The sequence below is a fragment of the Anguilla rostrata genome, chromosome 1 (genome assembly GCF_018555375.3).
Source record: "Anguilla rostrata isolate EN2019 chromosome 1, ASM1855537v3, whole genome shotgun sequence".
Classification (NCBI taxonomy): Eukaryota; Metazoa; Chordata; class Actinopteri; order Anguilliformes; family Anguillidae; genus Anguilla; species Anguilla rostrata.
The window spans coordinates 76,041,305-76,056,151 of NC_057933.1; the positions used below are offsets into that span (position 1 = coordinate 76,041,305).

General features: G+C 48.7%; 1 protein-coding gene across 1 annotated transcript in view; it reads left to right on the forward strand.

Annotated features, from left to right (window-relative positions):
• Positions 1–6,643: 6,643 nt before the first annotated feature.
• asap3 (ArfGAP with SH3 domain, ankyrin repeat and PH domain 3) overlaps positions 6,644–14,847 on the forward strand; it is a 43,168-nt gene continuing 34,964 nt past the window's right edge. Inside the window, 2 exon segments of the mRNA XM_064320813.1 lie at positions 6,644–7,066; positions 12,986–13,058. Coding sequence (XP_064176883.1) covers positions 6,941–7,066; positions 12,986–13,058 — 199 coding nt within the window. The 5' untranslated portion in view covers positions 6,644–6,940.

Below are 14,847 nucleotides of genomic sequence, written 5' to 3' on the forward strand. Positions count from 1 at the left end.
AGCATGGATTTCTAAGAGTGGCTGCAGATGCTCTGTGTATATTATCTAAAATGATTGCTTAATGTTGTGTAAGCAGATTTGATGAAATACCTGGCAAAACTAATCTCAAAGTTGCCCATAAGTAAGGACCGGTCGCTGGCTAACCTGAACAAAAGTTGGACGTAACTCTTAGAAACCTTGTATTTCATTTACATTCATACACTAGATCCTTAAGCCCAAAGCAATATGTGAACACATTCAATACATTGAACTTTGTAATGCTTTCATTACAAAATGCTTTACCAGTCCACAAGGGACATCACTTGTCAACTTAAGAACAATCTTGCAAACTTTTCAAAACCTTGTATACAAGCCAGTGTTTCACTGGAATATATTTTCCCGGATTCTGACAAAAGAACTGAATACTTATATGAAGGTAAATTTTTAATATCCAGTAATTGTTGTGTCAAAATGGTTGGACTACAGTGTTATTTATTTGTAATGCCATTGCTACACAAAATATTATCTAATGAGGATAATAATGATCTAATCAATTTCATAAATTTCCACCTTCATAATCTTTCCTGTTCTGTCTGTCGAGCTGCACCTTACGATTCCCACGTTTGATTTTGACATCCTCAGACGGTGACAGAGTAAGATTGCCCAATTTGAAAACAGGTCCGGTTTGCCAGGTCCAGCTCCCCTGGTTGTCTAGCTGTAGATGTGAATCATGATCGCAGTCGTCGCTCGTGTCTGTGAAATACACGCGTACTTGGCTAAAAGAAACACCTGCGTTGTCATGGTAACACGTTCGAGCTGGTCCGCACCTAACAAGTGTACATTACCATGAGAAATTCACCTTATACAAACATTTATATCATAACGTATTAAAGAAAGCCAACACCGTATCGTTTCAAACCACACGTTCACCTCAGATTGACTCGTTGGCAATCCTGCAAAGCAAATTAAAGCTGACGTCATTTTCGAGAACAGACACCGTTTACTTGCGAAAAAACGTATTTTTTTTAAAAACGAACCACAGCCAAATTTATGCTTCTGGGAAGCGTCGGAGGCAACTCTCTGTAAAATTGGGACCACGTGCCTGAAAAACGTTCGCGTGGGACTGGCAATTATGCCTTTCTGTGTTTTTGTAACTTGTACGTTCAGTTAGGTAGGGTGCTCTGCTTACGATGGGGCTGTGAGTGCTAAAGTAACGCTGGTCTGTTAGGTGATCCCTGCAGAAGGAGCCGATTCTGCATTTTTGTTCCCGGTCTCTGGAGCTGGCTAAGGCTTGGAGCCGAGACAGGAATGTCGACGGCTAAGATAAACGGCGTAGCTTCCCGTAAGCCGGATGAAAACTGTGACTGAGCTCTGACATTGGCAGCAAGGAGCAACATAAACTCATTCAGACAAGAAGAAGAAGAAGAAGAAAAAAAAAAGCGTCTGAGTCATTCTCCTTTCCTCATTTCCCCCTACTCCCCCCTTTTTCCTTTTTCATTTAGCGAGGAGTTGCCCTGTAAATGTGCTAGCTACTCAATGCCATTGCATCTGAGGTCCAAGGTGAGAGGTCGGAGGTCACAGATGTCAAAGTCCTTTCAGACCCCGTGTCGTTCGCGTTCCACGTAATTCAGCTAGCCAGACAAATGGTGTGAAAGCAATTACTGAGAGCCACCTCGGGCTACTCTGAAAGCATCCAGCTGAATAGAAACAAACAATTAATTTGGGGGATGGCAAAGGCGATTGGCTGAGCTCATGAAGGCTCTTACCACCCGCACGGACTGCATCCATCCTGTGTGGCTGCATTTTCAAACCTGGCGGGGGTGTCATTATCCAGACTGGTTGCCGAGGGGACACAGCCAGCTGACCTCGCTGTGTCAGGGGGCGGGGCGATGTTTACGTTCGACACTGGCTCCTCCAGTCAGAAGGGCTACCACAAGCCCGTAGGCTGCCTGCCGTCACCGCAGAGGCCGGACCCAAATCTCGGCACGCCGGACTGGCGGATCCGGGCCCTCGCGGACTTTGGGGGCGACGTAGCTCAGGAGGTAAGACCAATTGTCTGGCAGTCGGAGGGTTGCCGGTTCAAACCCCGCCCTGGGCATGTCGAAGTGTCCTTGAGCAAGACACCTAACCCCTAACCCCTAACTGCTCTGGCGAGTGAGAGGCATCAATTGTAAAGCGCTTTGGATAAAAGCGCTATATAAATGCAGTCCATTTACTTTGGTCTTACGTGTCCTGACGGCAACTGAAGTGCTCAGCGTCACTGCGTCCAGTGTGCACGGGCGTAAGTCCGCGAGGGTAACGAATTCGCCAGTGAGCCGGTGAAGTCCGCGCCCAAGTGGACTCTCCGGACGTCTGCACGACGAGCACCCTTGCAGAACTGAGAAATCGTAGAATTGATAAGATGCAGCGCAAGATGCGTTATGCCTGTCCACCGATCCATGCTATCTCTCCTGCAGTCCTGTGTGCGGACTGTAGGGCGTAAAATAGTCACCGGCTCTCCTGTAGTACTGTGTGGCCTGTAGGGTGTAAAATAGTCATTGGCTCTCCTGTAGTACTTACTGTGTGGACTGTAGGGTGTTTGTGTGTGTGTGTGTGTGAAAATTCTGCTTTGCATCTCTGCATGTGTTTGAGTCATGAAACTACAGAGGATAAAACCAATATTTGATGGATGATATGTATTTGCCCCATGGTACTCATTGGATCTCATTCATGAAACATGTGTACCATCACGTTTGATCGTAAACTGCGTGTAAGAACATTTCCAAGAACATTTCAAGAACATTTTTTTCTTACCTGTAATTGTTCATGGCTTTTCTTATGCAAACCACACGAACAGGATTCCGCGTGAGATTGACAAACAGCCAGCAATAGCATTCATCATCTCATACACCTGGGATATGCACAAGAGCAAAGGTCTGCACAAGTCTCATGAATCTCATATAAAAATTTTTTTTGTTATAGGAACATTTTAAAAATAATTTAAGAAAAGTTTTGTGAATGAGGCCCATTGTTTTTTTTTGTTTTTTTGCTTGTTTTTTTTTTTTGATCTAGAATATTCCACCCAACCTGAAACTGCAACCCATACCTGTGTGCCAGAGAAGCAGCAGGCCTTTGAACTGACAGAGTGAAAACAGGCCTGGACCTGCAGCACTCCCCGTCCAAGTAAACAGCCGGGAGGAGAGAGGGGAGGGGCATGGGGGCCGTGGGGGGGGGGGGGCGGGGAGAGAAAGGGAAAGAGAAAGAAACGGAGGGAGAGGGTAATGAAAGGAGAGTGCTTGGAAAGGGGGGAGGGGCATTCATTCATAAAGCACCACAGAGTACGGCTGCTTGTCTAGGATCACTTTTGCTCTTTTAGTGTCAAAACAATGCTAAAAGAGCATTTCAAGTTGAGCGTACTAGCTTGCTTTGCATTACTTTTTGCTTAAAAACTCCATTTGTGTTTCCCCATTGGCAAATCTTGAAATTAGTAAAACTGCCTCAGCTCATTGTTAATCTATTTGTCTTATCTGGCAAAAAACTAACATGAATTAGTTCAAGTCTAATAATCTGATGTGGTAAGTGTTTTATTTATTAACAGAAAAAGCAACACTCACTCTAAGCTGTTTACATGGCAATTGAAAATGAGTTTAGCCTTTTCACAGCTGATATCGATTAGTTAGAATAGCGAGGACCATACGACCAAACTTCTTAGCTCGATGCTTTTTACAACCGGAGAATTATCAACCTTCTTTTTCTTTTATTTATTTTTCAGGAAGGCGACAGGAATGACTGTCGGAGTCGTAGTCTCTTGTGTTTTTGTGCCCTTAATTCCGAAAAAAAATACCTCTCAGGTTTCATATGAAAGAATATTCCATGTTGTTCTGTTTACATGCACCAGTTGCTACTGATTAGTAAGGAGTAAGTGCTACGCCACAGGTTGCATGTTTTTACATTTTCCAGGGGACACACATAAACCTCGATTTATATATGTTATTTTATTTTTTAGGAAGACACAGGTAAAGTGCAGCGTACCACCATGTCTTGTGGTCCTCTGGTTTTAAGATCTGCTCTGTTCTGGTTCGTGTTGGAAAACGCACACGTCTCGGCCTTTCGCGATTTCCGCGCGTCAACCCGTTTGTCGAAAAACGGAGGACGTGACCAGGAGCCGAGGCGCGGCCCTCCCTCGCGACGCGCTCGTCCCGTCTGTCAGGCGAGTCGGATTTAGGCGAACGGCGACTTCGGGGCTTTAAAGGAAGCCGACGCGGAGGCGGCGCAGGCGTGTCGCGCGCGTTTTCCCCTTCGGCCCGTGACAGCACCCGACGCCGCCGTCGCTGACGCCCGTGGTGACGTCACGTCATCAGTCACACAAAAATTAGGCAGCTACCCAGACGTTCTGAAACAGAAGAATTTCCAAGGAGTGAGACAGAGTCCCCACCCAAAGGCTGGTCTTCCATGTTTTAACTTTTGTTGGCGAACTACATTTCACTCTGTGCTTGTATATGCTTCTCTGAAAGAAATTCTCAACGCAAATAAAGGATCACCCCCCCTGCCCACCCCCTCCCCCCCCCACCCCCCCAACTCAGATTGAGGTACCCCTCGAAAATTGATAGCCCCTCTCCAGCTCTTGAGTCAACAGAACAGCCTGTTGCAGATGGGAGGGACGCTCTGCTGGGAATCTCAAAAAAAAAAAGAAAAAAAAAAAGAAAACCCTCTTACCGCTAACCCTTACTGGAAGCTGCTCCAGCAGGCCCCCGGCTGGGAGCACGGGCTGCATCCACAGACCACGCCCCCCCCCCTCGCCCGATTGGTCGGCTGTGAAGGACGTGTGCAGGTGGGGGAGGAGGTCAGTGGGGCAGAGTAGAGAGACACAGAGAGGAGGGGTGAGTCACATTTCGAAGACCGGGTATGCAGAAAAAGGACAATGAACTTCTGTAAATGTTTTCTGAATGGTCCTGTTTTCTCTCCCCCCCTCTCTCTCTCTCTCTCTCTCTCACTCGTTCTTTCTCTCCCTGCCCTTGCCACCATTCCTTCTCCTCCCGAGCTGCGGGTTGACTCTCGCTGTCCGCGCAGATGGGGGCCGTTCACTCTCTCTCTCTCACTCGTTCTCTCTCGTTCTCTCTCTCCCTGCCCTTGCCACCATTCCTTCTCCTCCGGAGCTGCGGGTTTTACTCTCGCTGTCCGCGCAGACGGGGGCCGTTCACTCTCTCTCGTCAGTGGGGCTCCTCACGAGGGGGGGGGGGGGGGGATTTTAGCGGAAAAGGCGCGCACTCCTCCGCCTCACACCGCAGGTCGTCACGAGCAGCGCTCGCCCAACGGGACTCGCTCAAAACGACGACAAGCAACGAGAAAGCGCCGCGAAGCGTTGAAGACCCGAGTCTGTTTCCACACGGCCCCCAGCAGCGTCCCGGCTGGCTTCTGCGCTGATGTAGCGCCGCGCGGAAACCCTGTGGGCGGTTCCCCGGGCAACGCGTGGCGTCCAATCTACGGGCCGGCTGCACGAAGCCTGCGCCTTTCCCGTCACAAAGTCCAGCCCTGACAGGAGCAGCTTAAAAAAAAAAAAAAAAAAAAAAGATTCTAATGGGTTGCAGAACCAGCACCAGGCCCTTGCTCACTCCAATAGAGTTTGTTTTTTCCCCCTCTCTCTCCCAAGCCATGCCCCCCCGCCTGCACAAACACTTCAGTGTGAGAGGGCAAAATAAGCTAGTAATTCACTCAGCAGACGGTCCACGCCCAACTCGCCTTCCCTGAGTTGAAAGTGGAGCAACGCGTGGTGCGAAAAGGAAACAAGACCAGGTCAGAACCTAGTATGTGGCTGGACCTGGCCGACCAATGGTGTGACTTGTCACTCACTCAGTCACTCAGTCAGAGACATTTGCGTTTGTAGGGCTGGGCCCCGCTGTTGCGGTCCAGCCAAAAAAGGGGTTCTACAGGAGAACATGAGGGATAGAGCGTGTCTTTATGGCGCACCCGTGTGGCACATGTAACGCACCCCAAAACAGTGGTGCCTGCTCCCGATTTTTCATAAGCCTGCGTTTTTTTTCACGCCACCCTCAACCCGCTGTCTGTCTTCACCCCTCTTTGGCAGCTCCTGCTGGCCTGTCAGCCCGACAGAGTCACAAACACCGGGACTGGATGTGTCCTTGCTCTTGTTGCCGTTAGATTAGAGGTTGTGTGCAGACGCATGACCGTTGTCCTCCGGTCTCTGACATGGAATCCTGAAAAGAAATAACAAATTCACAGCTTGATTTCGCTTTAACATTTGCAATACAAGTTAACTGTTATCGACTGTTTGACCTGCACTTACAAAAAAGTTTTTTTTTTCTTTTTGTAAAATAAATATTTCTTTAATTATTTTCCTTTTCTTTTATTTTACGCTCTGGCTTGAGCTTTACTGCAGTGTTGATGTGCAACTGTAGCTACATTGATAATCTCCACATGTAGCCCAAACAGCAACAGAAAAAATAGAAGGTATACATGTGCGGGTAGCATATACTATTTTAAAAACTGAAACAAAACTCCGTTGTGTGAGTACAATGAATGAAAGGCGGATTGGTGGCCAAGATTCATAAATTCAGTGAAATCAGAGAGGGAGAGTGAGAGGGAACGAGAAAGAAACAACGAATCTTAGATTTCACGTGCCAGTTCAGCCTGCCAAAGCACAAACTTTCCCACGTGATGGTGGAATTACTCCCTCCCTGCGCCAGCACAACTGCGCGCACCATGCAGCCGCTCGCTACATTCACTCGCGCGCCGCAGTGGAAGGAACCCGGTCTGCTACGCACCGAACTTAGCGCCGTGTACGTCTTGCTCGTGAGCCTGATAGGACAACCGCTGGGATATTTTTGTGCTTCCGTGGAAACCTATAAGAATTTAACTGGATCTACCAATGGGGGTATGCTGTGCAACGAGTAGTTTTCGCAACTTTTCGGAGAACTTTTTTTGATTCGTTTGGTTTGTTTGGACACCGAGGATACTTGAAAACATGCCGGAGCGTATCAGCATTTCGGAATTTATCTTGCTCACGAACGAGGACCTGGCTTCGCCGGCTACCTCGAGTTTTCAGACCAAAATGAGCGACTGTCGGAACACCGTGATTGCGCTGGAGGAGGTGAGTCGCACCTGGAGTTTGTTTACCTGTCCCAGGTTGTTCCTGAACCGACTGACGGCATCGCAAGAGATGTGGTGCGAGCAGTTCGTTTGTTCAGCGGACAGCATAAAGGAAACTGGTTCTGCAGGTCATTGCCACTGGTATTGCTTTACAATTTGTATCGCGGTAGCTTTTTTATGTGATCCAATCCGCGCAGCGTTTCTTACAGAAGTGAATCTGGCTTTCGGATTGTTGCGTGGTGAGGTTACTATAGTGTGCGCTCGTTTCTCGTCAAATTACTAACCCGCTCCGGTAAATTGATACCATGCATTTGTAGCAGAGTGGTCCCGGAGGCTTGCGGGTGACCTGCTTAAATAGGGGCTTGCCGGTAGCTTGAACGTACCTTCTCCGTGGTCGCAGGTAACACATTACTACCTCTGAAAACAACAACAAAAACAATAATAATAAATAATAATAACAATAATAATAATGATGATGATGTCATACACAGTGCAATGTTCAGTGATAATTCACCTCTTGCAGAGCACATATGGTCCCTGCTGGACTCATATGAACTCTGTTAAGAGTTGAATTAACACTAGGCATTATATTGTGTCGCTACGCAAACTTAACCTTTTCCTAGGATCATGCTCCTTTGCAAACTTCATAGGGATCACTTATATTCTGACTACACCCCGTTCTCCAGGAAAAAAAAATGTTTACAGAACATATGGGAAAATCCGCACAGAGGTATTGTTTACGGGATTGCATTGAATCCAGGCTTCCTAGATTATATTCAGGTTGGACTGTCATTTTAATTACACGTCTGCCAAGCCGAACAACCTCCTTGTGGCCGTTGTTCCGCCCTTGTTGCTCTTATTGAAATCACAGACTGTTAGCCCACATACGTCATCACAAGGAAGCTTTGATAATTACTCAGCCTTTTTTTCCCCCTTCCCCCTTTATTAGCAGACTGAAAATTTCCCAAACCTGACACGTGGAGTTAATTTTTAACGGTGGTGTTGCTGGGGAAAGGTCCGTCCACCGTAGATGCTGTGGTGTGCATGGTCCAACCTTGTTGTGATATTGTTCGCTGTGTCGGACAACTGCCGGAAATAAAATAAATAAAACCTTTGCTTGCAATTTTTTTGTTCCTGCCATTGTTGTTTCGTAACTTCTGAGGCTTCTGGCAATGGCAAAATTGCGCAGATACCGCACTATTGATTGGCAGTTTACCCTTCAACCGCTAATGCTAAATTCCCCACAAAACTATCCTGTTAAAACAAGAATATTTGGCCAACTATTTATTCTCAGATGTTGTTAATAATGAACACGCCCCTGGGAGACTGAGTTATCCGGCCCAGAGGTCTCTAAGACCTTTTTTATTTAAAAAAGTGAATTCCGTTGGATGCTGTACAAGACTGCTAACAGAGCCAGATTTCCCAGTATTTCGAGTAAAAGTTAATAATGGGGCCACCTCATATCTCCCGTGTGATCAGCTGTCAACTGGCACAGTTTCCATGGTGATACAGGTGTGAGTGGGACTTGCTTGGACCAGTGTGGGTTTGGCGTTTTGGTGTGTCTTTAGTATCCCTGGCAACCTGCAGGCTTGAGAAACCGAGAGCGAAGCTTTCCATGCCAGTGGGCGGGAGCTACCACACGCTGCCAACCGTCGATTGACACTGACCAATCAAATAGCTTTGCTGCCCATTTGTGAAGAGAGAGAAAAAAAAACTGGTGGTCGGTTAAATCAGTGAGTCACTCAAAACATGCAGTAAATCTGGGCCTTTTGGGATTCATGAGATCTTGCAGCTCAAACCCCTGGGGTTTTTTTTTTCACTATTGCAGTCTTCCCTCTGCTCCACAGCAGAGGGGCGGGACACATCATGGGTGCCAGGTGGCCGTGGAGTTTGGATTGGTGCAGGGATTTCAAGCGCTGGACCCTAGTTTCTCTGTCACAGGGAAACCTACCAAATGGAGGTTATGGAGGGAGAATGTTTATCTTTACGTTTTCATAATCGCATGCTATAGGCTGAGACCAGGGATCTCAGACTCCAGTCCTGGAGGGCTGCATTGCCTCCTGGGGTTTGGTGTATTTCAGTGCTTAAGTCATTGATTGGGTAAAGAGTTCACACCCTTTCTTTCCCAGGCCCCAATTGGCTGCTGACTGGAAGGAAACTACAAACAAGCTGTCGGCATGACAGCCCTCCAGGATATGAGTCTGAAATCCCTCCTGTAGAATTCTGGGCTGAACTGCAAAAACTAGGATCTGAACAAAGCATTCCCCAAACCAACAAGTAACCATTTTTTGGCCGGTTCATTGGTTCAAATGGGTTCGAATCCCAGCCTGGGCTTTTCTGTGTGGAGTCTGCATGTTCTCCCCGTGTCCGTGTGGGTTTCCTCCGGGTACTCCGGGTTCCTCCCACCAACTCAGACATTTGTGCTCAGTCAACCTAGCCTATTAAAATAAAGTTTAAAAAAAAAAAGATTTTTCACTAGGTCCTTCTAGCTAGCTTGCTAGCCCTCGGTATTGTAGCATCAGCTGGCATTGCTAGCGAGCTAAGGTTAGCGAGCAGTCCACTTCTCTTTATCCCATGCGGTGGGGGACCCCGGGTGGGGGTGGGGGTGGGGGTGGGGGAGGGGGCCAGTTTTGTGTCAGCAGGGTGAATACCTCTCGCTCTCTGCCTGGCTTTGAAGGGGGGGTCGGGTTTCAGTGAGGTGGGGGTGGGGGGGTGGGGGGGGAAGGGGAGAGCGGGAGGCCCTGTTGCGGAAAGACGTCTGCTGGCTCTTGGCATGTGAGAACCACCTCCAGCAGGCCGAACCGTGGCCCAGAGGGGTCCCGGTCTTGGTCCCGGTCCCGGCCAATCAAACGGCCGGGCAAAAAACGGTGGGTCATCCGAACCCCCCGCCAAACGGGGGTGCGCATGTCAAGGTCTTCTTGGGACATCGGTGGGAGAGAAGAAGGGAAGAATTTGTGTGCGAAATGCTAATTCCTCTCTTTCTTGTTGGCGGCCACCCCAAAGTACCCTCAGGAGTCCTGTTCTTTCATTTTCTTTATTTATTTTTTCGTCCGAGGTCTTCTTTGATCACGGGGCGAAGCCCGCAGCGGTCGCTAGCCCTTCTTACAACAGGACGCTCAAACATTTACTCATTTTGTTTTAATTTGCCCGTACCCCTCCTCGTTGGGGGGGTGGGGGGGTGTATCCGATCTTCACTCATTTATTTATTTATTTTTGCCCGGCGCCACTGGAGACGTTGTCGTAACATTTCTGCAACGTTCCCACAGTGCTGTGCGTCGGTGCAGCATCGTAGCTGCGCAGAAAGGATGTTTTCAGTTAGGGCTTTGTGTCCCAGGCCTCTGGTGTCTGACGGGCGTTCCTGATTGGATGATGGGGCAGTCGCTCTAATTAGCTTCACTGGCTCAGACCTGGATATTGCACTCTGGGAAACCCGAATGAGGCAACACTGCTACACCTGTGTGTGTGTGTGTGTGTGTGAGAGAGAGAAAGAGATTGTACATGTGTGTGTGTCTGAGCATTTTTTTTCACCTGTGTGTGCGTGCATGCATGTGCAGGGGTGTGCATCTTTGAGTGTGTGTTTGTGTGTCTGTGCACGTGTGTGTGTTTGAGCTTTTTTTTCCCATCTGTGTGTGTGTGCGCGCATGCATGTGCAAATGTGTAAGCATGTGTGTGCACCTTTGAGTGTGTGTTTGTGTGTGTGTGAGAGAGAGAGAGAGAGAGAAAGAGACAGCACAGGCTGTGCAGATCATTAATCAGACAGTGAGACGGGACAGGAGTTTAGGAGGTTTTTGGGTGGGGGGGTGGGGGGGGGGTGCTTGAGAGATGAGATAACCATGGGGGAATGGGGGGGGGGGGGGGGGGGGTGAATCCAGCCGGCTAATTTGAGGCAGCTAATCTTTTTTACTGTTATGACACCCTGGGAGTCTTCTCTGGGAACGTCCATCACATCCCGGGGAACGCTGTGGAAGGCCAGCCCCATGATGCAATGCGGCCAGCGCGCGTCTGTAAATAAACAGGCGGACTGACGACTCTCTGGGTTTTATTGTTTTATTCCAGGCTAAGCTGACCCCCTCAGGAGGGGGAGGGGGGGGGGGGTGGGGGGGTTGCAGGTTCCATCTCACAGGATAAAATGTTACTGGGGTGCTCTTACGTGCTGGTAAAGGTGAGACACAGACAGAGAGAAAGAGGGCAGATATGTCTGTTGGACAGATTTAACTTAAAAAAAAAAAATTGGAGATCTTGAGGCTGAGAACCTTTCTATTTCAAGACAGAAGTTGTTATTTTTCAAATAGCTTTTTTAATGAAAACTATTACCACTGACCTATATGGATTTAATAAAAATTATATCCATGCAGGCACGTGAAGAAGAACTTCAAATAGATTATCAAAAGATTTAACAAAAATAATAAGCGTGAACAAAAAAATTAGAGATGGAGAGAGAGGGGAGGGAGAGAAAGAGGGGGGGACAGAAAGAGAGAAAACGCAAGTTTGCCGCCGATGCAGTCTCTTTTTTAAAACAAACAGCCGTTGAAAGGGAGGGATAGAGGGCCTTTTGTGTAACGGCAGATTTGGTTGGTTGTGGAATGGCACGGATTCCTGCCGAGGAGCGATTTCCGTGGAAACGCCACCCGCGATTTTCCCCTGCTGGTCCCGGGACCCGCGCGCAGACGGCAGTTACACGCCTGCGCCTCCGAGACCGGGCCCGCCCCACGGCGAGGGTACAAAAGAAAGGAGGAATAAGAGGAGGGAGGGAGGGAGGGAGGGAGGGAGGGAGAACAGGAGAGCTCTGCTGCACGTTCGGGTCCTTTTTCTGAACCACTTTGGAAAACTTTCATCTGCTGCCAAAGGGAGCAAAGATTCTTATTTCCAACACAACAAAAGAGCTGCAGTTAAACCTGACACACACACACACACACTCTCTCTCTCGCTCTCTCACACACACACACACACACACACACACGCACACTCTCTCTCTCTCTCTGTCACACACACACACACTCTCTCTCTCTCTCTCTCACACACACACACACACTCTCTCTCTCTCTCTCTGTCACACACACACACAATCTCTCTCTCTCTCGCTCACACACACACACACACACACATACTCACACACACACTCTGTCTCTCTTACACACACACACACACACTCATACACACACACTCTCTCTCTTACACATGCACTGTCTCTCGCTCTCTTTCACACATACACACACACACACTGTTACAGACTATTGCTTTATTGTCCCTCTCTCTCTGTCACACACACACACACACTGCTACAGACCATTGCTTTTTTTTTCTCTCTCTCTCTCTCTCTGTGGGACATGTCAACCCTGTGAGGAGTCGGAGATGTGACCTCATCTCTGAGGGACATGCTAACCCTGTGAGGAGTAGGAGATGTGACCTCATCTTAGGGGGACATGCTAACCCTGTGAGGAGTAGGAGATGTGACCTCATCTTTGGGGGACATGTCAACCCTGTGAGGAGTAGGAGATGTGACCTCATCTCTGGGGGACATGCTAACCCTGTGAGGAGTAGGAGATGTGACCTCATCTTAGGGGGACATGCTAACCCTGTGAGGAGTAGGAGATGTGACCTCATCTTTGGGGGACATGCCAACCCTGTGAGGAGTAGGAGATGTGACCTCATCTCTGGGGGACATGCTAACCCTGTGAGGAGTAGGAGATGTGACCTCATCTTAGGGGGACACGCTAACCCTGTGAGGAGTAGGAGATGTGACCTCATCTTAGGGGGACACGCTAACCCTGTGAGGAGTAGGAGATGTGACCACATCTTAGGGGGACATGCTAACCCTGTGAGGAGTAGGAGATGTGACCTCATCTCTGGGGGACAGAGATGGAGATGCTTGCGTGTCATGTCGAGCCGTGAGTGGTAATTATGCCCTTCTCTTTGACAGTCCCTGGAAATGGACCAGAACACGCTGCAGAGGATGAAGAAGATGGTGAAGGCCATACACAACTCTGGGCTCAGTAAGTAGCACCGCCGCGCACGGTTCCTCTGTCTGCGGGCGACGTCAGCTCAGGAGGCGGGGCCGGAGAGAGAGTCTGGCGTTCGGAGAGAGAGAGTTGCCGGGTCGATCCCCGCCCCTGTGGGCCAAGTGTGTCCGAGTGTCCTTGAGCAAGACGCCCAACCCCTATTTGCTCCCGCCGAGCTGGTTGGTGTGTGTCTGTGTGTGTGTGTGTGTGTGTGTGTGAATGGGTGAATGAGAGGCATGAATTCTAATGTGTTTTGGGCCAATGTGGCTGGAAAAAGCACTTGATAAATGCAGTCCATTTACCATTCTCCTGTTACTCTGGACAGGTCCACCAGTAACATATGCAACTGTTTGGCAACTCAGTTGGACCGTATGACTTCATAGGTTTTAAAAGCGACGCCCCATCCATCCTGAGTCACGTGACCTGTGGTGGGTGGGAGCTCGTTATCATGGCGGTAGCATGTTCTGTTCCTCGCTCCTGTTGAAGGTATTGCAAATGTTTCGGTTTTATCCCTTCCCCTGACTGTCTGGGCCCCTCCTCCTCCTCACCTGGTTCAGCTCCCTCCCCCAACGAGCACGCTGCTCGGCACCTGGTGCTAATGGGGGAGTTGGAATAACAGTGGAAACTCTGATCCAAGGGGTGTGGAAGCTGTTTAGACTGCAGTGAGAAGGCGTGTGTGCGTCTGTGAGTCTGTGTGTGTGTGTGTGTGTCTGTGAGTCTTTGTGTGCGTGTGTATGTGTGTGTGTGTGTGTGTAAGCTTATGTGTGAGTCTATGTCTGAGCGCATGTGTGTGTAAGCGTACCTGTGTGTGCGTGCAGATGTGCATGTCTGTCTGTCTGTGCGTGTGCATGTATGTGCTCATGCTTGTGAGTGTGCAAGTGTATGCATTTGTGTGTACATATGCGTTTTTGTGTGTCCATGTGCGAACATGCATGTGTGTGCAAGTGCATGTGTTTGTGTGTACATATGCGTGTTTGTGTGCGTGTTGGCATGTGTGTGTGCCCCTCAAGCATTGAAACACCACGCATGCATATGCACACATGAGCGTGCACACTTTCCATAGTCTTACAGGAGCTGGGCATCATTTAAAAACCCCTATGAACCCCTCCATTCTGGCTCATAATGCCTATAATGACCTGTTCCCTGTGGAAACTGTGGGGTCTTTGGCACTGTTTTGGGTGTTTGTGTATGTTCTACTTCCTCTTGCCTCTAGCGTTGAACTTTACACTCAGTTTCCAGTTTCAAAGCAAGCAGACAGACCAGCATACTGCTGAGTCAAAACACACACACACACACTTCACGCACACATACACCCACACACACACACACATTTTACACACACACACACCGGGACACACACGCACACATACACCCACACACACACACACATTTTACACACACACACACACCGGGACACACATGCACACACACACACTCGTGCACACTCACACACACACACACATACAGACATTTTACACACACACACACACACCGGGACACACATGTACACACACACACTCGCGCACACACACACATACACATTCACGTGCACACACACACACACACACACACACAAAGACACCAGATTAAGTAAACAAGCCCCCTGTGTTCTTCAGAAAAGGAAAATTGATATCTTGGAGGATAATCGTGCAGTGACGCAGTTTGGAGGTGAATCAGTGTTTGGGAGATCATTAATCTCCCAATGTTTTGTCAGGACTGTCTGTTGGTGTGTGTATGTGTGTATGTGTATGTGTGTATGTGTGTGTGTGTGTGAGTGTGTGTG